The 23,794-nt window shown below is 44.8% G+C and overlaps 1 protein-coding gene and 1 long non-coding RNA gene across 2 annotated transcripts; both read right to left on the reverse strand.

The window, feature by feature from the left end:
- LOC107381081 (A disintegrin and metalloproteinase with thrombospondin motifs 5) lies at positions 1-23,052 on the reverse strand. Its single transcript, XM_015952592.3, has 8 exons — positions 21,820-23,052; positions 7,014-7,146; positions 6,504-6,671; positions 4,779-5,062; positions 3,697-3,880; positions 3,446-3,621; positions 3,195-3,370; positions 1-901 (listed from the first exon to the last, which is right to left on the reverse strand). The coding sequence occupies exons 1-8, from the start codon at positions 22,837-22,839 to the stop codon at positions 229-231; spliced, it is 2,814 nt and encodes a 937-aa protein (XP_015808078.1). The 5' UTR covers positions 22,840-23,052; the 3' UTR covers positions 1-228.
- LOC139062664 (uncharacterized) lies at positions 12,144-14,599 on the reverse strand. Its single transcript, XR_011516238.1, has 5 exons — positions 14,480-14,599; positions 13,369-13,426; positions 13,231-13,291; positions 12,886-12,926; positions 12,144-12,242 (listed from the first exon to the last, which is right to left on the reverse strand). It is a non-coding gene; the product is annotated as an uncharacterized lncRNA (long non-coding RNA).
- Positions 23,053-23,794: the final 742 nt, after the last annotated feature.

The following is a 23,794-nucleotide window of genomic DNA, read 5'->3' on the forward strand; positions in this document are numbered from 1 at the left end:
TGCATAGCTTGAAGGATTCCAGGTCATTTTTCTAGCTTATTAGCGAGTCTACCTCGGAATCTCCCAGTGTCTGATTCTGGCGTTCCTCGCCAACATTCACAATCCCGTTTAAGAGTTGATGTCTCAAACTCAATGGTCTATTGGTTCTACATCCAATGTTTCAGATCCTTTCAGACCTTTAGATCGAAACTTCTTCCTTCAAACGTTTTCTTGTCCTCTCCTGCTGGTTCAGCATTTCTTTATCAGACAGTGTTTGAAGGCAGAAGGTCGGGTGCTCAGAATGCAGCCCTTGGACAGTTTACCATCCTGGTCCTTACACTGCACCGTCCGACTCTGCCAGCCAGTATCACAAGTCCTGGAGCACGTCATCCACGGTCCTGTTACCCACCTGGGCCCTGGCGCTGGGGTCGAGGGGCCAGTTGTTGTGGTCACCCCTGGAACCAGAGCAAGGGCTGTAGAGGATGACATAGTGGTGCTAGTCATGGTGGTTCTTGCTGTCATAGCTGTTGTGGTAGTGATCTGCGACGAGATCAGCTTTGGCATTATTTGCGGCTGTGGAGCTGTTCGTCGCGGCATGAAGAAGCTATAACGAACATCAAGGGGCTTTTTGGCATCTGTAGCTAGAATCTGGACCACCAGCGGTTCTTTTAAAGCCCCAGGACCCATGCTGTGGAGCCACTCGTCGTGCTGGCTCCAGCCGCTGTAGTTGAGCAGAGAACCATTGAGCAGGATGATCGTCTCTGAGGTGGAGATCATGAACTTGCCATTTAGGAGGTACTCTCCATTGGGCCGTCGAAGAGCCAGGTAGGCGGTGAAGCGGGTCTGGTCCTTGGCTTTGTGCTGACGGACCTTGATGTGAGTGGAGCCTGTGGGGATCTTCACCACATCAGTGTAGCCTTTACTATTTAGTGAGATAAAGCATAGTCACATCAGTGCTTGACATGCTATGGACCAACAGTGATTAACAGTGAATGATGGGGAATCCAAAATGAAGGAATCCAGACATGGCAGCGTTGTACAACTCGACTAAAGTCTGGCTCTGAAGACAGCCCACTGTGGTATTACCAGAGTTAGAAGTCTTAGGTAAATAGTAAGATAATCTTGATAATCAGCTTGAAATGTCACTTAAATTTAAGAGCTAATCTTCAGTCTGGGCAGCGATTCAGAGGTCTGAGCTTGTAACTTAACAAGAAAGAGATGACAAAATAAACCTCAGTAACAAAGAAAAGTAGAAGGACCATACATGGTTCATTCTGAGCAGTATGTCGGTTTTCATTTAAAGTGGAAAAAACTCCAATTATAATCAACTGTTAAAGTTACCAGTGAGGGATTGAAACCAGTGTCCCACTGGATTGTAGGTGATAAAATGTGGTTGGAAATGGAGGGAGTCTCCAAAATGTCTTGAAACATTTGCAAAGGTTTTTCATTTTCTCATGGGAAACACTAGCCTGGCAAGCCATCCCTGATACATCTGACCATGACCCATAGACAGAGCTTGGCCATAGGAAGGAATCAAACAAGCCACCATCTTAGCCGCCATCTCAGTGGTTCTGTTCTGTCACATCATCCTGCCCACCAAACTGTTAGAGCACTGTGACTGGCCTACCAAATCGTTAGAGCGCTGTCAATGGTCCACTATAATGTTATAGCGCTGTGATTGGCCCACCAAACTGCTACAGAACTGTGATTGGCCCACTTAACTGTTAGAGCCCTGTCACTGGCCCATTAAACTGTTAGAGCGCTGTGATTGGCCCATTAAACAGTTAGAGCACTGTGAATGGCCCACTATGCTGTTATAACTCTGTGATTGCCGCCCCAAACTGTTAGAGCGCTGTGATTGGCCCACCAAACCATTAGAGTGCTGTGATTGGCCCCCTAAACTGTTAGAGCACTTTGACTGGCCCATTAAACTGTTAGAGCGCTGTGATTGGCCCATTAAACTGTTAGAGCGCTGTGATTGGCCGAGTGCTGTGATTGCCGCCCCAAACTGTTAGAGCGCTGTGACTGGTCCCCTAAACTGATAGAGCACTTTGACTGGCCCATTAAACTGTTAGAGCGCTGTGATTGGCCGAGTGCTGTGATTGGCCCACCAAACTGTTAGAGCGCTGTGATTGGCCCACCAAACCATTAGAGTGCTGTGATTGGCCCCCTAAACTGTTAGAGCACTTTGACTGGCCCATTAAACTGTTGGAGCGCTATGATTGGCCCATTAAACTGTTAGAGCGCTGTGATTGGCCCACCAAACCGTTAGAGCGCTATGATTGACCCCTTGAACTGTTAGAGCACTTTAATCGGCCCACTTAACTGTTAGAGTACTGTGACTGGCCCATTAAACTGTTAGAGCACTTTAATTGGCCCACGAAACTGTTAAAGCACTGTGACTGGCCCATTAAACTGTTAGAGCGCTGTGATTGGCCCCCTAAACTGTTAAAGCACATTAATTGGCCCACGAAACTGTTAAAGCACTGTGACTGGCCCATTAAACTGATAGAGTGCTGTGATTGGCATAACACAAAACTGGTCAGGCCAATGGTAGACCTGCTGAGGCTCCAGTGGAGCGTGGCTAGACCAACATGCAGAGCAATATTATTTAGCTTTGGCCACTGAAACCCAGAATAAAATAGTGACAAGTTGATTGCAGGCCTCCCTTGTCAGTCTAGTCTCTGTGAGCCAGATAGTGGATGAAGTGTGAAGTAACTTTAGGATGAGTTTGCAACCACAATAAGAATAAAATTACACATTAAAAATTCTTCATATGTCGAAAACCTTTTGCATGTATGTGCCCTGCATGACCTGGTGCAACAAACGTGCACCGTAGAACATGAATATACATCGGAAAGATGAAAACTCTTAATTCAATAAAAAGTCCCATTTGTTTCCATGAAGAAGGCGTGGCCTAAAACTTGTACTGAAACCAGCCAATAGAGGCACCATTTTTTATTCCAGCTTTAACCCCGGGGTTCTATAGTAAAGCAGAAAACAAAAGCACTGTCTAGTTTTACTATGTTGAATTTGCTTAACGTGACCTCTTCTAAAGCTGTAGTGTTTTAGTAGTGACACCTACTGTTCGGAAAGGGGACTGCATCAAGTGTGAATCTTTGTATAAATGGTAACTCTTGATCCTCCTCTTGAGCAATTCTTTAAACTGAAACCAGATTTATAAAATAAAGGACACACTGATGTCAGATCCTCACCTCTTCTTGGTGAAGTTCCCAGCTACCCGTACACAGCCCGTGCTGTCGCCTCCACACATTCCACATTTATCAAACTGGAGCTTGGAGCCAATGATGCCGTCACAGCCTGTACGAACACATTTCCCTTTAACGCACACTGAGCTGCTGTGAGGGCGACACTCTGTCCCATCAGCCACCTGTAGGGAGATGTTAAACCCATCAAATTCTCCCCATTTATCAACACACCGCGCCGCGCCTTAGTGGTGCCCTACCCTTTGAGAGAACACCACATAGTAGCCCGTTCCTTTTGCCCTGCAGGTTAACTTGCACACATCTTTAGGAAGAACTCCCGCGTATTTAGGCACCCACTCGACAAAAGTCTTCACCCCTTTTGGATCGGTCTGGGGACCGTTGCGGACCTCACACTGCTCCTGACGGAAACTTTTACCTGAGGAGAAAAGGCCACCATTAAAGACGATGCTGCCACTTGTCACACAGTTTAGTGATCGAGCCTTTCACTCACTCAAAGCCGTGCATGGAGCGACGTTGCAGGATCGATAGATCGCTCTCTTTCCGGTGCAATAGCGCCCGTTGTTTCGAGGTGGCGGGTTGTTGCACAAACGCTGGGCAAACTGCACCCCGCCTCCGCAGGTTCTCGAGCACTGCCCCCATGAACCCCAGGAACTCCAGCTGCCGTGGTTGGACACCTTGGAGATGGAGAAGTCCAACGGAGATGAACGAGGGAGATGGGCGAGTGAATGTGGAGAGGGAAAACAGCCACAAAGATGAAAAAATGAGACTACAAAGAGGAAAAGAACTCTCATCATCATGTGATGATAGCTCAGTCGGTGTGAATCTCACACGGCCTCCCGCAGGAAGGATACGTAGAGTTTAACGTTTTATGAGACGAAGTAGATTTGCGGTGATATAGTTCAGCCCTCCCACTCCTTTTATGATAGAAACTAAAACACTTCTTTCCGTCATAAAAGCTCCATAATCTTCAGTCTCACTGCAAGACGTAGAGAAGGATAAAAGGTCTATTATGGGGGGGGGGGGGATGCTCCTGATGCCTTTTGACTTTGAATATTCTTTTGTTTCTTGATACAAATGGTTTGGAGAGCTTTCCAGGATGATTTGGCCAAATTTAATTTAGTTCTATTTAAATAAGACCAGATGGGGCCACACAATCAATTCTGTCGCTTAACTCATTCACTGCCATTGACGACTGAAGTCGTCATTTGCATTTTTTTTACTGTGTGAGCGTCAGAACGAGTCCCCGCGTCGTGAGAACAAACATCCCAGCTCTGAAGCCGATCTTCATCCGCGTCCGTCACACGTCACATGATCAGGAAGCAGAAAATCCACGTGTTAGGAGATCGTTTTGGCCCGCTGCTGTAAAAAAAGTGAGGCGCGAACCGGAAAAGCTTCTGCGAACACAATTCGACAACGGATTATGAAAGAACGGATAACGCTCTAAACACGCGGATTCTTCCTGATGTAAGAGGTGAGTCTCCGCTTTGTTTCGGTTGTTTTGGCGTCAACAACACGTCTGCTTTTGATTTCTTTTCCTTTTGTTCGTCTTCTAACTCCCCCAGTCCCTCTTACCGAGTAGTGCTTCTTGCGGGTCTTGTCCACACACTTCCCTTGCAGGCAGATGCGTCCCTTCCCACAGGGCGTCCCCTCCACCGCTGGAAGCTTCTTGGTCAGACACACCATCTGTCCATGGCGGATCACGGCGCACCACAGCCGGGAACAGACATCCATGCCTGGGCAAACGGTGTATTCGGGCCCAAAGGCCAGCCGGCACTGGCGTACAGCATCGTAGCTCTGACCCGGAAGTTCCTCCGATCCGAGGAGGGGCTGACGAGGAGTGTCGAGGAGACACTCAGCTGGTGGGACACAGAGAGAACTTCCCGTTTCAGACACACAGAAACAGCAACCACAAGGTTTCAGGAGGGTTTTGTTCACATTTACAATCCTGTGTAAATGACAAATAAATGTTTTATCTATTGTAGAGAACTTATCAAACATCAGTTTGGTGAAACTGAGTCCATTTTAGACCAGATTGACAAGCTAAAGGCTAGTCGTTACCCTGGCCAGAACCAAAATGAATTTCAGTCTTTACAAGACGACTTCAAATCTCCAATAGTTGTGGTTCATGCATATACGGGCAGAAATGTAAAAATTCCCACAGGAAGTTTCTCAGGCTGCCCAGGAAGTGCTACAGCTAGCTCTTGCACATGCACATAACCACAGAATTTTATGTAAATAACTGATACTGATGATTTTATAATAGATAACATTTTATAAAATAAAAACTAAAATTTTGATGTTAGAGTCTTTTAAAAATGACAGCTCTCCACTTTGGTCTTGGTTCTTGTTAATTAGCGTGTAGATACAGACAGAACCAATCTTCATTTCTTCAAACTGAGGCTGTCCAAAAGAGACATTTTCAGGAAATAAGATGCAAACAATTTTTTGTAAAAAAAACAAACTTTAATCATATTTCAGTTTACACTTATTATTTCTATTGAACTCTGTGATTATTTGCAAATGCTAATATCAGTGGTAGCAGCTAGCTGTAGCGCTAGTAGCAGTTTCATCATATTTCTGCAAGAATAACAGCGATGGGAAGTTGATGGCACTAAAAACTGTTTACTTTGAATTGTTGTCACCAATCGGTTTCATTTATTTCAATTTTGGATCATTTTTAAGATAGCAGCAGACCACTTTTGTGCTGGATTTTCTATTAGCTTGTCGTTAAGGTCATCTGAGGTTGTTCAGAGTATCTACAGCAGACACGAACTGCTCCTATATCCTGTTTGAAACTGGTTTGGTGGTTATCAAATAACAGAAAAACTATTTAGGACACTTTTTAGACCATTTAGGATTCTTGCACAGGATTGAGGTGCAGCATCAGACCATAATAATCTCGTGAAGCTACACAAAAATGAAAACTTTAAAGAAGTGAAACATGGTGTATGGCTTTAGTCTCAATAAAAATCCTGGAGCAACTGGAGGAGACGCTGCCAAACCTAAAATTATACTGTTGGAACATGAATTATGCCTAAAGCCTTGGAAGTGTTGAGCAGTGTCAACAGCAGTGCTTTATGACTGCCATGAATGACACTGCTTGATGAAACTGGAACACAAAGCATGAGTCATTTTGATCTTTGGCTGCACCGCAGCTACACTCTAAATAAGTACCTATTAATAGAGATTATGGCTTTAAATGAAAGTAATCTGTGCTCCTGTTAGCTGTAAAAATCACATAGACGCGGCCAGCGAGAACACAGTTCCTGGAGCTTTTACGTGGGTACTGTCTCTCACCATTGCCGTCGTCAAAGAAGTCGGTGATGGTCGCTGAGGTGCAGCGGCTCCAGGGTTTGGAGGCATCGATGGAGGTGAGGATGGAGGACATGAGCCGCTTGTCGCTGTTCACGCCGAAGCGCTCCTCGCAGAATTTTGAGTCGTCGTGAGACAATCCGAGCAGATGACCTGACAGACGCAGAAAGACATTTAATATCAAATCTCTGGAAGGTTGCATGAAAGTTTCTGCAGCCAGAACCCCAAACTGCACAAAATCCTTTGATTCCAGCGTTTCAATGCAGGTTTATTTCTTAAGAAAGAGGCAAAACATTTTATGCTCCTTTAGTTTTTGTTTGTTCCATGGAGAAGTTCAAGTTCAAAAGCTACCGCCCTTCTGACAGGACTTGTCCTGGATGTGTGCATGCAGAAAGAACGGGAAAAGAAAACATGGCGAGAGTTCAGATTATGACGACAGCTGAGCGCGTCCCGGCGTCATCATGTCGTTGTGAGCACGTGCGGATCAGTGCCCACCTATTTCATGGGCGACGGTAAAGGCGGCGTGAAGCCCATCGTCCTCTATGACGGCGCAGCTTCTCTCTGGGGAGCAAATGGTGCCGACATCAGCCATACCCAGGGTGTCGCAGGAGTGGTGGCCACAGAGGTCCTGAAGGAAGAAGAGCAGAGCGCCTCAAGAGTAAACACGCGTTCATCAGAAACATCTTTTAATCCAAGCTTCTAAGAGAAAAACTGAGTCGGCAGATTTTTCAGTCCAATTTTTTTACTCATGCAAAACTCAATAAGAGATTTATTTAGCCCAACAATGAACAATTCTCATTGACGTTGCTAATAAAACGCATTTAGTCTCTGTGTTCTAATCAAAGTCGATGATGCCATCACTAAAGGCCTGTTTGGTCTTTTAAGGCAACAAAAGAGTTTTTAACAGCCCTCTGCTGACCAGAAACTACACTTAACAGTTTTGGGGTTCGGGGTAGGATCTCTACCTGCTTTATGGCAACAGCTAAAGGCAAGCAGCTAGGATCTGAGTTTGCTGAGCATCAACAAAAAGCACAAGAACAAACTTTGCCTGTTTTGTTGGCATCATGGCGGAGCTTGGAGTTAAAAGTAAGAGAGTAATGTCTATGGAGGTGCAGCAAAGAGCTAAAACCAGAGTGAACGTCGACGCAACCTACGCTAGTTTAACTCATTCACTGCCAATGACGACTAAAGTCATCATTTGCATTTTTTACTGTGTGGGCATCGGAATGAGCCCCCGCACCTGGAGAACAAACATCTCAGCTCTAAAGCCGATCATCCGCAAACGTCACACGTCACGTGATCAGGAAGCAGAAAATCCATGTGTTAGGAGATCGTTTTGGGCTGCTGCTGTAAAAAAAAAAGTGAGGCGCGAACTGGAAAAGCTTCTGCCGATCACAATTCGACAACGGATTATGAAAGAATGGATAACGCTCGAAACACGCGGATTCTTCCTGATGTAAGAGGTGAGTCTCCGATTTGTTTTGGTTATTATGGCGTCGACATTATCCTAGTGCACAACGTTCTGTGACTCTTAAAAAAACAGTAAAAATAGTGAGAAATGCTGGCAGCGAAGGTCTTTACGATCAGGAAACGGCTGGCAGCGAATGAGTTAAAGGAGGCTATGAAATCACAGACTGATGATGGCCTGGCTTTGTTGCTGCTGGACTTGTAAGTAATATTTTTGTTTAGCATTGTGGACCTTTTAACTTTGTGGCTTTTTAAGTATCAGTTGGAACGGATAAAGCTCCAAATGCGTGGATTCTTCCTGATGTGAGAGATGAGTCTCCGATTTGTTTTGGTTGTTATGGCGTCGACATCATCCTAGTGCGCAACGTTCTGAGACTCTTAAAAAAACAGTAAAAGTGGTGAGAAACGCTGGCAGCGAAGGGCTTTACCGATCAGGAAGCAGCTGGCAGCGAATGAGTTAAAGGAGGCTATGAAATCACAGACTGATGATGGCCTGGCTTTGTTGCTGCTGGACTTGTAAGTATTATTTTTGTTTAGCACTGTGGACCTTTTGACTTTGTGGCTTTTTAAGTATCAGTTGGCTCTTGTAAAGCTGGGCGTTTGTGCATTCAGCTCCATCTCAAGCTGTAGGAATTCCTTGCAGGGCAAAGTTCAGGAGTCATGTTTTCACACGATACGACCCAACGCTCAGACGCAAACTGACTGATCACACTGTATGTGCGGTAGCAACACGTCGGATCTTAAAATAGGTTGTTTTTATGTAAAACGTTGGACCCTTGAGTCTAAAAACCCAGAAGATCCAGAGGCTGTTGTGCTGTTATTGGTGTCTGTTGTCCTTGCGGCTTGCCGTACACGACTATATGCAGGAGTTCATTGGGGTTGAAGGAGGGAAACAAATTAAAGGTAGTAAACAGAGACGACGTGTGGACATGGAAGCAGCTGGGTAGCTGTGCTGGTGCGTGCACTTTCTACACAGTTCTGGTACATTTGGGTTGCAGTGTGGCTTCAACTGTGTGATCGTGCGTGTTAATCACTTCCTGTTACCACCTGTAACGACACAACCCCAACCCTTTGTAGTGCAGATTTTGTAATTTCCCTCCAATCCTGAAATTGTTTTTGTGGCTTAAAATCAAACAAGCAAAAACATTTTTTATCAGGTGATTTCTAGAACCGATACCATATGCCTGATGTTGTTCCCCGTTTCCCTACCCCCCCCCCCCCACCACCACCACCCCTTTCGGTGAGTATCGACCCTCTCTTTGATCCCTCACATGCTCATGTAGCCTCTCTGAGAGCAGATATCAATCGGTTAATCATACCAACACGTCGGTGCACACCAGCCCCGTGCACGCTCACTCACATAATGTAACAAGCTGAAAATGCACATTTAGTCTAAAGTATGTGCAAAAGAGCAGGCACATGCGCTAAGGTCCAGCCGAGAGGATGAATCATCACGTGAAGTGGTGCTGACAGGCCCACTGGGTGGTGTGTGAGAGGGTGTTTACCCACTCTAGGCTGATCAGTTTTGGGACAAACCCTCGTGTTGTGCACTCACACGCATGACCGACTGGGTGGGACCACCTTTCTCACACACACTCATGCACACACACACACACACCCTCAGATAATCATATTTAGGTAGATACATGCACATAGAGAGGCTATAGAAACGCTGACATAGACACTAACAACACACGTGCTCATTAACTGTACAGGAAGACAGCGGGAGCTGTTGTCAGCTGACTGCTGGACACACGAGAAGAAAACAAAGGCCGATTATGGCTGCATGGACGGCTGCAGAGAGCCAGGCCGAACTGAAGTTTCTTTTTTCCTTGTTTGTGTGCAGACATGCATGAAAACTGTTGGGCAAAGCTTCTTGAAAAGTTTCCCTTTGCTGTTTTTCTTTCACGGATTTCACAACGTGAGAAACAAACCTCTCCTCCAGCAGGTCGGCTGAAAGAAAGAAAGGAAAATGGGAAGGATGGGAGGGAAACACAAATAAGTTCAAGTATCAGAAGCCAGGGGAAAGGATGGAGTGATGCCGGATACTGAGGAGAAAAAGCAAGAGAAGGAGAGCTTACTGTAATGTTGGCTGAAACAACAGAACAGGTGTCTGTAGAGGTCAGGACTCCATCGCAGCTGTGCTTGTGCATGTGTGAGGTACAAGACCACTTGAAATCTAAGCCAACACCGGTGTTAAACAAACAGGGCCAGACACACACACACACACACTCAGAAGTCCCTCACGCTGAGAGTTTAGCTTTTAAATCCACTGCGGGCTGACTTTAGCAATCCCGGAAAAGAGCAGACAAAGAGACTGCAGAAGACAACACAGATTCATCCCAAAGATACATAACAGCGTCTACTTGGGTCCTTCCGTTCAAAATCAAAATTCTAATGTATAAATAAAGTACAATAAGAAGATGAACACGATTTCCCCTGACGAGGAAGAGTGACCGATGAAGACTTCACCAAGTGGAAAACGTTTGCACTTATTTGCTATGAATTAATCAGAAAGCTCCAGTCTAAAGTTTGATCCTGGAAGTGACTTTATTCTTCATCCGTTAAGTCCTGCAGATCCTTCTGAGAAAACCTTCCTTTCTTCTGTGACTTTTGTCCCTGTTGTGTCTGTGATGAGATGCTAAATGAGTGCTAATTTTTCCAACCTGATGCCTTTCATGGGCACGTTTGCACCGCTCTTTAAAAAGTTTTCACTGGCTATCACGTGTTGCACCCTACAAAGCAGCAGCGATTTACCATGGCTGCATGAAAATCAATCAAACGAATAATAGATTAAATGAAGCTGCTGCAAGAATGTTTCTGAGCACGCTGACTGGAGTAACAGGCAATAAGCAAGGACTCGGAGGCCGCCAACAGGGCGGCCGCGTCAGTGATGTCGACATGATCCCAAGCCCTATAGCTTATGCTAACAATAGCTTATGTTAACAATGGGAAGATAGAAACCCAATAATAGAAAGAACTTTTACTTTTCAGCTAAATCTGTTTAGCCACATTAATAATAGTTTTTACTAGCCTAGAAAGGCCATGCTCCATAGGGAGTCTAACCCCAAAATTCCACTACCTCCGCTCCGGCACGAACTCCGCAGCAAAATCGGTCCCGTTGTAGTCAATCAGAGCTGTTCCACTACTGCGGCCGTGCGGCGCAGTGGAGTAGCCCCTGGCTGCATCCCGGAGATCGGGGCGGGGCTAAATGTGGGCGGGGTTAAACGTTTAGAGGTGGGTGGAGACAACTGTTTGACTCCTGCCCCTCTCTCAATGTAACCAGGAAACCGCGAGTAGCCCCTTTCTAAGGATTAGAAAGCCCTAAAAACCCACAAAACTCATGTAAAGCATAACATTGGTAATTAAATGACTTATTTGCTGGATGTCATAATAATTTTAAAGAGCAGATAATTACAGGCTCCATTTTTGATCCAATCTGTTCTGATATTTTTATTCTTTTTTCTACTTTTGTATGGTATGTGTATTTTATAGCACATAGGTATTTGTGTCTTTTAGCTAAAATAGGTACTTTTGGTACCTCTATAAAAGGTTCAGGCATTTGATAGACTATTCTTTAAACCTGTCAAAACCATTTTAATAGTTGATTTTATCAATGCCGCCTTTATTTTAATAGTCATTTCCCAAGTGAGTGTAAAACAGTACAGACACGGGTAAATTTGTTGTACACTCAGTTATATCAGCTACATTAAGAGGACCAGAGACTTAAATTGTGCTGATACTTCTTAAAACATGCCAGGGTTTGAGGCGGGGTGGTGAGACATTGTGTGAGACACCCAAGAATGCAGACTAAATTTTTCAGAAAAGGTAAATTTAATAGAGCAAACAGCCAACACAGGAATAAAAAAAAAAGTACAAACAAATGAACCAAAAAGCACACAAAAAACAAGAGAACCTCCAAAAAAACAATGTGAGGAGGAAAAAGAATGCAAAAACTGTGACACCGCTGTACTATGGCATTTCAAAGCCAGAAAACACCCTCATCTTCCTTTTTTCCTCAATTTCTCTGCAGAACTCCTCATAGTCGGACTGAAAACTAAACATGAACAGGAACGGTTCCCTGCAATCGTTCATCTCCTGTTCATCTAGGCCATCACAGAAGCATAACCTCTCCACTGCCCTCCGGCAAGCTTCCCTGTCCATGGTGATGACCTGGGGAAGGGAAAGGCTTCCTTTGAAGGACCTTGTGGTACACCACCTTGCTGCCTCAAAGGTGTCCTCAAGCAGAGAATTCTCCTAATCAAAAATAAAGACAATATTAAAATTACTGCTGTCAAGAGATTAAAAACATATTTTACATTAATTATGTATGATCTGAAAGTAATGTAATCTTTTAATTTAATCTAATAACTGTACATAATATAAGCCTTATTTTCAATGCTAACAGCAAGCCAAACAGCTGATGCTGTGGTCTTTCCAAACTGCAGCACGGATGTGCGTCTGATACAGGAGAGAAGCTGTCAGCAGTTTTGATGCTCAGTGACACACCCATTACATCCAAATGGTAACAATAACTTTGGAAAAAGTTGCAAGAAGGGTGAAAAAAACAGAGTAAAGATAACAAGGTCGCTGAAATAAACACTGCTGCAGCTAATCTCTCACCGGTCTTGTCACTGTAACGTCAACCCTTCAACTTATGAGTTTACATCAACCCTTTAAGAACACCAGCAAGAAGCGTAAAAGAAAAGAAATTGGTTTACTTAAAAGTCCCATAAAGAAGCAGTAGATTGAAAATGATTAACATAATTAAAATATATAACACGTTAATCATGGCTGTAAAAAATTAATTGCAAGTAATGGAATTATTTGACACCTCTAATTAAAATAAAGGTTGGAGAAGAAACAATGACACAAGAAAAGCCAACAATATAAAACATACTCTGTTCCCTGTGTCCAGTTCCAGCAAGTTCTCAGCCTCTGCTAGAAAGGAAAAAGATTGTGGTTCATAAAAAGCATATTAACAGTGCAAGTTGTAAAAAAGATCAGTTGCTTAGTATTCTGGTTTAATGAAAATAGAGAAATGACTGAAAAACTTGCTTTGAAAAAAAAAAGTGCTCGTCTGGAACGGTCTTAATTTTCTAATCTTGGCAAAGTAAGAATTTCATTGTGCAGAAAGCGTGTTTTTCTAGCTGTGCATATGACAAAAAGTTGAATCTTGAATCTTCCCACATCCCATTTCGACAACCTAGGGGGTTGTGTACAATAATACTTGTTTGAACAATACCTGATGCTGAACAGACTAATTCAGTAAGGCAGGACTTCTTAGGAGGGACCACTTCCAGGCCCTGAAATAAGTGAAGGAATTATGCTTTAATCTGCAAGCAACAGTTAAACTACAAGAATTAATCAAATTGTCTCTCACCTGTTTTACTCTTTCCTCTCTCCGTCTTTTTCATGCCTGCACTCTGTCTTCCTCAGACCTTGGTGATACAATGACAACATTCATTCACTATGAAAACATTCATGTTATTCTGTTGACACTTGACTGAGCAAAACGTTTATATAATTACACATATCAGATTAGCACTCTAACCATAATAATAAAGCCCATCAGGTGTAGAACTCAGATACGAACATAAAAAGCTTAAAAAACTAACATTTCCCCCTGTAAAATATATTTTCCACCAAAAAGTAATCATGACCACACAACATATCTCCCCAAAGCTATAAAAGTGTTCCTACAGGTTTCTTCAACTTAAATTTAAGTCTGTTTAAGATCTTTCTAAAGCCATATAGAAAATTAATACCTATTTCACAGCACTATCAGCAAAAAAGTAAATAAATAAAATAAAATTATTGAACTAGTTTTCATTTATTTATCTATACAACTTTACCAATATATTTTGACAAAACACTGGGTGGGCACTTGGTAGAAGATCGTTTATATTTTTAAACAAATGCTTAAAAATATAACCGGATCTCTGGTTTGACATTAGAACCTTAACAATAATTTTTGTTGCCTATATTTTAGTTTAATTTTAAGACGTTTTTTTATTATTGTTAATTTTATCACCCTAATTTCTTGCAGTATTTCTATTGTATAAAAGCAACAGTGCAAACAGTAAAGACACAAAATTGAAATAAATGTCTAAAAATAGCCTTTATTAATACTAGTGCTTCTCTTCATGTCATCTCTTGTTTGGAATATTTTGATGAACTTCAGAAGAAAAATGCAGTACAGAAAACTTACATCCAACACAAATTTTAAGACCCAGATGCCAAAATTGAAGGGTTTCTCCAGTCTTTTAAAGGTATTACTTTCAAATTCATAAATTCAATGTTTTTAAGACTCCGCGGGAACCCTGTAAACATTTCTCCTCAAAAGTAAGTCGCCTCGCATGTGTAAAATACGCTATATGTATCATCTAAAACTCATAATGGGGAAAAAAACTTTAATTTCCAAGTTTATAAAACGTTCGCCCAACATTGGTCCTCGATATTGTTAAAACAGAGAAAGAAAAATCCTGGCTTACCTTGATTTTGGCAGCTACTTCCCTCTGTCCCGGCTACAGCATTGAACACACACATAGCATAGCTGTTTCCTGGTTCCATTGAGAGAGGGGCAGGACGCTGGAGTCAAATAGTTGTCTCCGCCCACCTCTAAACGTTTGACCCCGCCCACATTTAGCCCCGCCCCGATCTCCGGGATGCAGTCAGGGGTAGTTGGCGCAGTGCGCCGCCCGCCGTTCCGCTATCGGCAAAAATATGATCGATTCTATTTTTGCCAGACGCCGGAGCACCTCCGCAGTCAATGGACAGAAATCACAACCGCCCAATAGGAAAGGGAGCAAGCACAACTTCCGTTATTTCACAATAAATCGATAAACAAAAGGCGTTTTTTGTTTCATATGCACAGGTTTAACAACTTTTAACAACTATCAATGGCGGTTGAACTTTAAATGCACAAAAATAAGCCATAAATACAGTTTCCACTATCAAAGTAGTCGCCCTTTGTTGATTCAAACACTGCTGATCTCTAAACACAAATGATGGGCAGATTAAACAGTTCATTTCGATGCTTCTCCCACACAACGGGTGTTTGGATCTAACTTCCGCGTTTATTGCTCGGACTGTATCGCAAGATCTTGAAAATCCCGCGCATGCCTGTTTGCGCACCTCAGGTCTCCGCACCAGAGCGGAGCCGTTGTTGAGCGGGTACCAGTAAAAATTGAGTTCGGAAGCGAGCGGCAGCGGAAAGCGGGGGCGGAGCGGATGTAGTGGAATTTTGGGGTTAGTCATGCCCATCTACTTCCGGGCCATACTATATAAAAATGAATGGGATTCTGTGAGCCGATAAAATATTTTTCCTGATCCCGTTTGATGTGCACCATGAATTTCACAAACCATGTCCATGAATTTTAAAGACGCATTTCGATGCCAAAAAAGCACTCATTTTGGACAGGAAGCAAAAGTTATTTTAGGTAGCGGACTACAGTTACTTGTCTCACCAAACTGACGTAATCAAACTAGACATGAAGACAAACGGTTGTGAGTTTAGCAAGTTTCGAATCCTTCTTTCAGGAGGAAAGGAGCATTAAACGCGGAGAAAAGAGCTATAAATCTGGCCGTGTAGCAGCTACGGTGGGGGAGAAGAGATTCTGTGGTGACGTCATTAATGCGACGTCTGATTTGTTGTCATTTTAATTACAAATTTTTACAAGCTAAAAAATCTCAGTCTGTGACAAGCATGGTCAAAACTCACATAATTACTTTTGATTTAAATTCAAGTACATGTGCGATTCGGGGCATAAGGCCAAGCGGACAAGAAAATAGCTTTTGTAGTCCCGTTCACTTACACTCATTTTTTCTTTGTTCCGGGGATCCGTGAGATGACCGGAAGGGGAGGAGACTTAGGCTCCCCATTGGAGCCTCAGTACGTTGAGTAGTCGTGTGTTATACCAATCACAGCGCTCTATCGGTTTGGTGGGCAGGATGATGCGATGGAGTGGAACAACTAAAGAAAATAAAAACCAATGCCGCCATTTTGCTACAAAGCCGAGCTGGCACCAGTGTACCTTAGGTAAGTGGTCCGTTGCGATAATGTGGCGTAATCGTATCCTTGTTACAAAAGATTACGTTATGGTGGTTTGAAGGGGGTTGGAGGCAGTCTCAGCGCTACCGTGGACTTCCGTTTAACTTGGACGCTGTTCATTGTCCAATAGCGCATGGACTGAGCTCTGTTTAAGGGTCAGGACCCGACTATATTCACATATATAGGATGGTCTTGCCAGGCTAGGGTTTTACTTTTACAGCAGTAGCTCAGGAGGTTGAGCGGGTTGTCCAGTAATCGGTAGGTTGCAGGTTTGATCCCGACTCTGACCAGAGAATTCTGCTGTTATGTCCTTGGGCAAGACACTTAACCTCCCTTGCCAGCTGGCGGTGGTTGGAGGGACTGGTGGTGCCAGTGTGCCCCAGGGCAACTGTGGCTATCGTAGCTCATCCTCACCAGCGTATGAATGTGTGAATGGGTGGATGATTGTGTTGTGAAGGGCCTTGGGGGGTGTGGGGGGGGGGGGGGGGTAGAATGCTAAGAAAGTGCCAAACAAATACAGGCCATTTACCATTTTAAAGCAGGACAATCGATCATCAATTTTTAGATATTGAAACTTCTTGTGAGACATTTGAGACATGCAAAATCTGTGATGATGAACTTAATATTTTTATTTTATCAAGCGTCAGTTGCTACTTTATAAACAAAGTTAGCCTCACCTCCATAAGGAAGGATGTTGCTTGTTTGAAATATTTGGTAAGTGGAATTTCTTCTTCTGGGGAAAAAAAAAGACTAAAGTCCCAAATATTTTTAGGGATTTTGTTTTGATCTTAGTTTTTGTTTAAATTGTGTGAAGCTCTTCCTTGCATATGTTTTCTAGATTTTTCAGGAACTGACGTTAGAAAAACACCTTTGTTTTTGTCAGAAATGTGCACGTTAACGAGAGGAACATTCCCCTCCAGCTTTCTGGCAAAGCAACATCCAGTCTGATGCCACAACTAATCTATCAGAGACAAAGCCATTGTTAAATAGGTGTTGTGTTGTATTTGCGTAGGCGCATGGACCTGTGCAAAGGTATTTTCCACCACGACTGCTAACAGGAGTGGGCTATTTTGTGTCAGCCATGCATCTCCAAGCTCTGTCCAGTTGCGTAACGTTGACAGACCAGGGGCCGAGGTCATGGCTTTGTGCTCCGGGAACTGTCTGCAGGTTGTCAACATATATCAGACGTAGTAAAGCACGTGTGAAATATCAAGAGCATTTAAAACAAATACAGGGGCTGGCTGTGATGGGGGCGAGGGCTGGGAAATGTACACTTTACTGTACAGACCAACAGAAACTAGACTGTACATTCAGTTTTGTAGGACAGAGTTCACATGCGGTGCTGGTTGTAATCAGCTATGTTCTAACACATTTAATTTAAAGTAACAGACCGAATCTAAAGATAAAGATCATTTTAAATCCTTAAAATCAAATCTAAATGAATTATGGTGAATCTAAGTATTTAGAATTTAATTCGAACATATAATTTATTTTAATGTTGAAAAGTCAATATAAATGTGTTTAACTTACATGTATATTCAGATAAACATGATCATATTACCAAAATAAAAGCATGGTGAAGAGACCCCCAGTTTAACATGTCTTTAATGAACCATGGGTACAAGATCCATGGCTCAACAGTTTCAAAATCTTGCCCTCAAATAAACTCTGACAGTGGGTCTCGTCCCACTCTTACTTTGGTGGGTTACTTTTATTTAACAGCAATCTATCTGCAACTTTGCTATCGGTTTAGCTTAAATCCAAAGCACGTGTGTGTGGATTAGAATAATATTTTCTAAGCAAATTTATTGAGATTTTAAACGAAAGATTTATTTTTGGCATTTATTATTAATATTTAGTCACATGTTGCAATATCTGTAACACTTTAAAATGAGGGTCCATTTATTGATGTTACTTAGTGCGTTTTTAAGCATTAATAAACTATTAAAGTATTAACTGCTTAATGTTAATATTCAGTAAAGCATTACTATTCAGGCCCTTTGTCCTGACTTTAAGGAAACTTAATAGTCGGGAACATTAATAAAGAGCTTATTTATTTATTAATGCTAAATAATGCACTAAGTAACGCTAATAAAGAGGCCCTTATTGTAGGAAAGGCGACAAAAAAAATGGCACACTACTTCTAGTGTCCATGGTGGCACAGGAGTTAAGTGCTTGCCCTGTAATCAGAAGGTTGCAGGTTCGAGCCCCGCTCAGTCTGTCACTGTCGTTGTGTCCTTGGGCAAGACACTTAACCCACGTTGCCTGCTGGTGGTGGTCGGAGGGACCGGTGGTGCCAGTGCTCGGCAGCCTCGCCTCCGTCAGTGCGCCCCAGGGCAGCTGTGGCTACATCGTAGCTCATCCCCACCAGTGTGTGAATGTGTGTGTGAATGGGTGAATGACTGATTGTGTTGTAAAGCGCCTTGGGGGGTTCCAGGACTCTAGAAGGCGCTATATCAAATACAGGCCATTTACCATTCTATGGTTAACCCAAGTTTTCCGTCATTTCTGTCGACGAATAAAACGCTGAGGGGGCAATGGCAGTGCTACTGATGAAAGCAGCATCTTGACCAATCACAAGCTTGCGTTCTCCATCTCGTTCAATGGATTTTTAGAAAAGTGGGCTTGACTCCGTACGTCCTTGCGAGCCTGCTGGAGAGCCCTTGCAAGGATGTATAATGGCCTTGCGTGTCTCCATACCGACGCAGAAGGAGAAACTAAGCTTTAAGTTTGTTAGCATGCTACATCTGGCTAAATATTGCTGCTACTTGTTTCCATTAGCATGCTACATCTGGCTAAATACTGCGGCTAAATGTTGCCAAAAGCATAATACATCCGGCTAAATACTGCTGCTAACATGCTAAATGTGACTATTGTGAATGTGTGTGTGAAAGGGTGGATAATTGATTGTGTTGTCAAGCGCCTTGGGGGGTTGTAGAATCATAAGAAGGTGCTATACAGGCCATTTAGCATGCTACATCTGACTAAATGTTGCTACTAACAGGCTAAACTATGCCAAATTGACCTAATTTGAAATGACGTTGTATATACAGTAGATGTAACTTTTTTATTACCCCATAAGTTGGAGTACAGGTTGGTTCATCAGTAGCTTTGGTGCTCCGTCCTGCTCATACAGCGGGGCTTTGTTCACCATCCAAGCCCACAACAGGACAACCATGCGTCACATTTAATATTCCCACATACAGAGGAACACTCAGAAGTTTCCCGGGTTCCCTCAATGTGCTCGTTGTTTTGTTCTGGTATGTGTGGAACTGCTGTATGGGTCAGCTTGCCGAGAGCACAGAATCAGGGAGTAATTGGACCCAACAACAAAAGAAACGAGTTTCCTTTAATTCTGTGGACTGGTGAGAAAAGTGAGCTGATGTCTGCAGTCGGGATGCGCTTCACAACACGGAAGAGTTAAGACTGAGGTTATTTTACTGAGAAATGGTTAATGCTCATTCTCATTAAGTTAAACTTCATTTTCCAGCAGAAAATACAGGAAAGCTGGAAAAAATCACGGTATTTCTTCCCTGGCTTCCTTTCAATGGAAACACTAATGAATGCACGTCGTTTCTCACAATCCGTGCACGTGTGTTTCCTGGAAAGAATGCAACTGTTTCACACGCTACCTGCATCTTTGCTTCGCACATCCGCACAAATCCTGGTGTGCACAAATTACCAGGGATTCTCCAGGGAAGGCTGTGTTTGAATCCCACTTCCCATCACTCCCATGGGGCCGACTGGTGTGTTTGGACAGGTACAGCCTGCTCCGCATTCTGCCAAAGTGGTCAGAAACATAAACAAAAATAATCCCCATGATGGTCTTTAATAGCCAAAGAGTTCAAAGGTCAAAGGGAGTTGAAGGCCATGTTGGGAACACGACCCCAAAAGGCTGAATACTAAGTGCTGATTCGACAGGATGACCAGATTTAAAGGCAGGCAGGATTTTAGCTGATATGGATCTTTTAGGCTTTTTCTAGTGATATGGAGGACACGCCGGGTGTAGCAGAAGGCAAGAAACACATTTAAAGGAAATTCACACCTTTTCACAAGTTGACTAAATTTGAAGCAGAAAGACAATCTTGTTGAGTAACGCCAGGGTGTTCCAAGATCAAAGCCCGTCTATCTTTATTTAAACCGAGTCTGGATTGCCGCGTTTCCGTGCCCGCCTGACCCTGCCCAGCGCTGCCAAACCCAAACATCCGAGGGTCCCGTCGCTCTCTGACTTTCACTAACTCCTGCAGGTGTGTGGCAGCAAAGCTACCAATGACCCACTAGGTGTCTGCCAGCACGCCGACCTCAGGTATGCATCACCTGCAACTTCGCCAACTTGTGCACGAGTGTAGCAGGAACCGGTGCAACGCAACACGTGTGAGCCGTGACAAGACCTTGCATGACTCTAACGCGACCACACGCCAAGACGAAGCTGTCTAACACATCAACTGGAGTTAACCACCGTGAAGCCACACCCGGAGAGGTGAAGAATGCTGCTGCCCTGCGGGTTTGGACCGAGCCGGGAACAGAGAGGAGGGAAAAGGAACGGCAGAAGACGGGAAAGATGCTCGTTTTCTGCTTATTCCAGCCTAGGAGGAGCTCCCAACTCCTGACAAGACTGGAAAGTGAAAATATGTGTGAGCGATGAGAGGAAGAATTTAGGGAGGATCTTATGAAATCCAGTTTGAAGGGAGTGTTTTTTTTCCTTTTGGAGATATTTCTGCAATAAATCCCAGCAGCTGATTCTTAATTCTCTAGGAAGAATGTGTGTGCACCACACACACACACACACACACACACACACACACACACACACACTCCCCAGGCTGTCAGGGGACTGGGAGGAGGATGGAGATATGGGAGGCTGCCCAGAAAAAATACCAGGCGCAGGAAATACTGTTTTTATGGCCGTTTGACGTACGCTGAACCACTTCACGCACAGATTCAGCAAAAAAGAAGACGTGGGAAAAAACCCAGGAGGGAAAACATGAAAGACACCGACATAGGGAGGAGAAGGTGCAGCGTTTGCCTCTGAACCGGTGTTTAAATCAGAGGAATCAAGAAGAAACGTGCAGTTAGCAGCTATTTTTATGGTGATTTCACCAAAAAGCTGACATCGTTCTCTCGTAGCAGCAAAATAAATGTGGCTGAAACCTCTAAAGGAGGGTTCACCAACCTTTGTGAAGCTGAACGCCTGCTTCATGAGTACTGAGCCATAGAAGGGCTACCAGGCTGATACAACAGTGAGCTTTGAACTGGAATAGATCAGTTAAACTAAACTTAATGCATAATAAACATATTTGTATGTTTTTTAAAGAATTTTATCGTTTACATGTCTACATGTAAATATAGATCACATCTAAATAATAACTAACTGTGACATGAAACTTGGCCTGACTAAATAAAGCGGGGTGAAGATGAATCCTAACATCTCAAAGGTCTGTTCTTGGATCAGCACGGGATCCACGTTGCTGTTCCTCACACTGAGGGGATCTCCTCAGACTGCTTTTATTTAGGTAGTTATTTAGATTTAGATTATAATTTGAAGCCATCTGTGGTGAAATAAGGTTTTTAATCTTTTAGCCGTGTTCTTTTGCAAACGGAGCCTCATATTTTCATTCCCGTCTGTGTTTATTAAGCCTCTCCAGTTCCAGTGAGCCAGCAGCTGCCTCCGGGAAAACCACCAGAACCAAAACAACCCAGTTCGTCACTTCCACGCTTGGCAGCACACCGGAGCGCAAACCCGCTCCGGCGCGTAAAAGGCGCAGGTAGTGTTTTGTTTACCTGCCTGGTGAAGAGGATGGCGGCGTCGTGGTGGTGCTGGTGGTCATCGTCCAGGGAGTTCTGCTGGTTCTGCCACTTGCAGAAGCTCTTCAGGGTGGCGGCCGCGTTGGTGGACACCTCCAGCCCCTTATCCTTCTCGGACACCGTGGTCACCTTCACCACGGACAGCCGGATGGGGTTCTCGATGCTCGCGTGCCCATACAGCTTGGAGGCGATGGAGGCCAGAGTCAGCAAGTAGTGGTTCAGGTCCCGTCCGTATTTCTTGATCATGGTCTCGTCCGCCACCAGGAGAAGCTCCACGTGCCTGGCGCGTGAGACCGACCTCCTGCGCCGCGCGCCAGGCTCCGTAGCTGCCGGTGCCGTGGCGAACCGGCTCCACCACCTCCTCCCTTTTCTCCGCTTGGCGTGCCGGCGTCCCCTGCGCCCGTCGCGCGTGCCACAGCTGTCGCGTCCCTCGCTCAAAGCCTCGAAGCTGAAACTTTCACGCGTGAACACGTGAAGCGCGCTCTCCGCGTCCCTATCGTGCAGGGCGCGCACGTCGTGCTCGTGTCCCCTTGCCCTGATGATGGGGGTGATGGAGTAGCGCGAGTGGTTGACGGCGAAGAAGCCCTCCAGACCTCCCCCGCACAGGTTGAGCACGGCCAGGGACTCCGGGTTGGAGTCCACGGTGCCCCGGTACGCGCACTCCCGCTGCATGGGGATCTGCCCCAGCATCACGCGCACATACTGGGGGCTGGAGTGATGCGACAGCACCGACTCATCCCGCTCCATGTCCAGCTGGAAGCGCCTCCCATCCAGGTACACCAGGTAGCCCACCTTCCCCCCACCGTGGTAAATCCGGTCAATAGTCTGGACCACCCCGTCTGTCCTCCGGGCAGGTGAGAGCAGCGAGCCGCTGGCAGGTGGAAGGTAGAACCCCTGGAAGGGGGGCACCCCGGCTCCAGACTCCACGGTGCACAGCAGCAGCAGCAGCCGAACCCGGAGCATGCTCCCGGTCAGCGCTCCAAGGAGCCGCGGCATTCCTCACTCCAGCCACAAAAACATGGGAGTCTCCACTAAAACAGCCCCGGAGCGGCCGGACGCACAAGTTCGGGTGTTTGTCTCTCCAAAAGGCGCATCCTCCGTGCGTCCTGATCCCTCGTGCACGCGCGCGCGCACACACACACAGAAACAGGAGAGGAAAAACAAACCCACAGAGAGACGGGAGGAGGATTAGAGCGCAGCCTGCAGAGGACTGAGCTGAAGTTGGAGAACAAAAACAAAGTTTGCTCTTAATAGGACCCGGAGAGAAAAGTCCTGCCCCCTTTTGCTCCATCACCACTCCCCCCCTCCCCCCAAATCAGGAGAGCTGGAGGAGAGAAACCTAAACAATGCCTCCACGGAGGGACAGAAGCATCATCATTACAGATCAGCATCACCTCCGCCAGCTTTAGTGTTTTTACTTTTCCAATCCTTTAATAATTAAACCTGAAACGGGAGTTTGACTGGAGCGTTTTCAGCAATGGGACATGGATTATTTATGACCCTTCCAGAATAGGACTTCCCTCCTGAGGCTGCTTGTTTTTGGATGGAGCGTGCTGCTGAGTCACATCACGACCCCTAACGATCTGGTTTCAGGAGGAAGTCCTGGAATTACGTCCTTTAAGTTCCTAATCCAAAGGATGACGAGCGGTGTGGGCAGCAGGGAGTGGGCGGATGGCGGAAGTGCACCCAAATCAAAAAGAAAGAAGGGACACGATGTGATGCCACCATACGCTCCCAGCACTCCCTCTCCCTCAGCTCCGTCACAACAAACTACATTAGTGTGGAAGATTTTAAATTAAAGTGGGCGGAGTCAAAAATCAGGGGGCACTCTAACTCTTGACCCGTGTGAAAGCTTTGCTACGGCCCTGCTGCTTCACCAACACCTGCAGCAGGCATCGGGTGTCAAGCTAAAATCGGTCACCCTCCTGTTACGCAATCCCACCCCCACTGC

The sequence above is a fragment of the Nothobranchius furzeri genome, chromosome 14, assembly GCF_043380555.1.
Source record: "Nothobranchius furzeri strain GRZ-AD chromosome 14, NfurGRZ-RIMD1, whole genome shotgun sequence".
Classification (NCBI taxonomy): Eukaryota; Metazoa; Chordata; class Actinopteri; order Cyprinodontiformes; family Nothobranchiidae; genus Nothobranchius; species Nothobranchius furzeri.

Coding starts and splice junctions, on each gene's coding strand:
- LOC107381081 (XM_015952592.3), bottom strand. CDS start 22,839: ATGCCGCGGCTCCTTGGAGCGCTGACCGGGAGCATGCTCCGGGTTCGG. Junction 7,147..21,819: donor CCATCCTCTTCACCAGGCAG/GTAAACAAAACA, acceptor TTCTTCCTTCAG/GACCTCTGTGGCCACCACTC. Junction 3,622..3,696: donor CGCTCCATGCACGGCTTTGA/GTGAGTGAAAGG, acceptor TTTTCTCCTCAG/GTAAAAGTTTCCGTCAGGAG.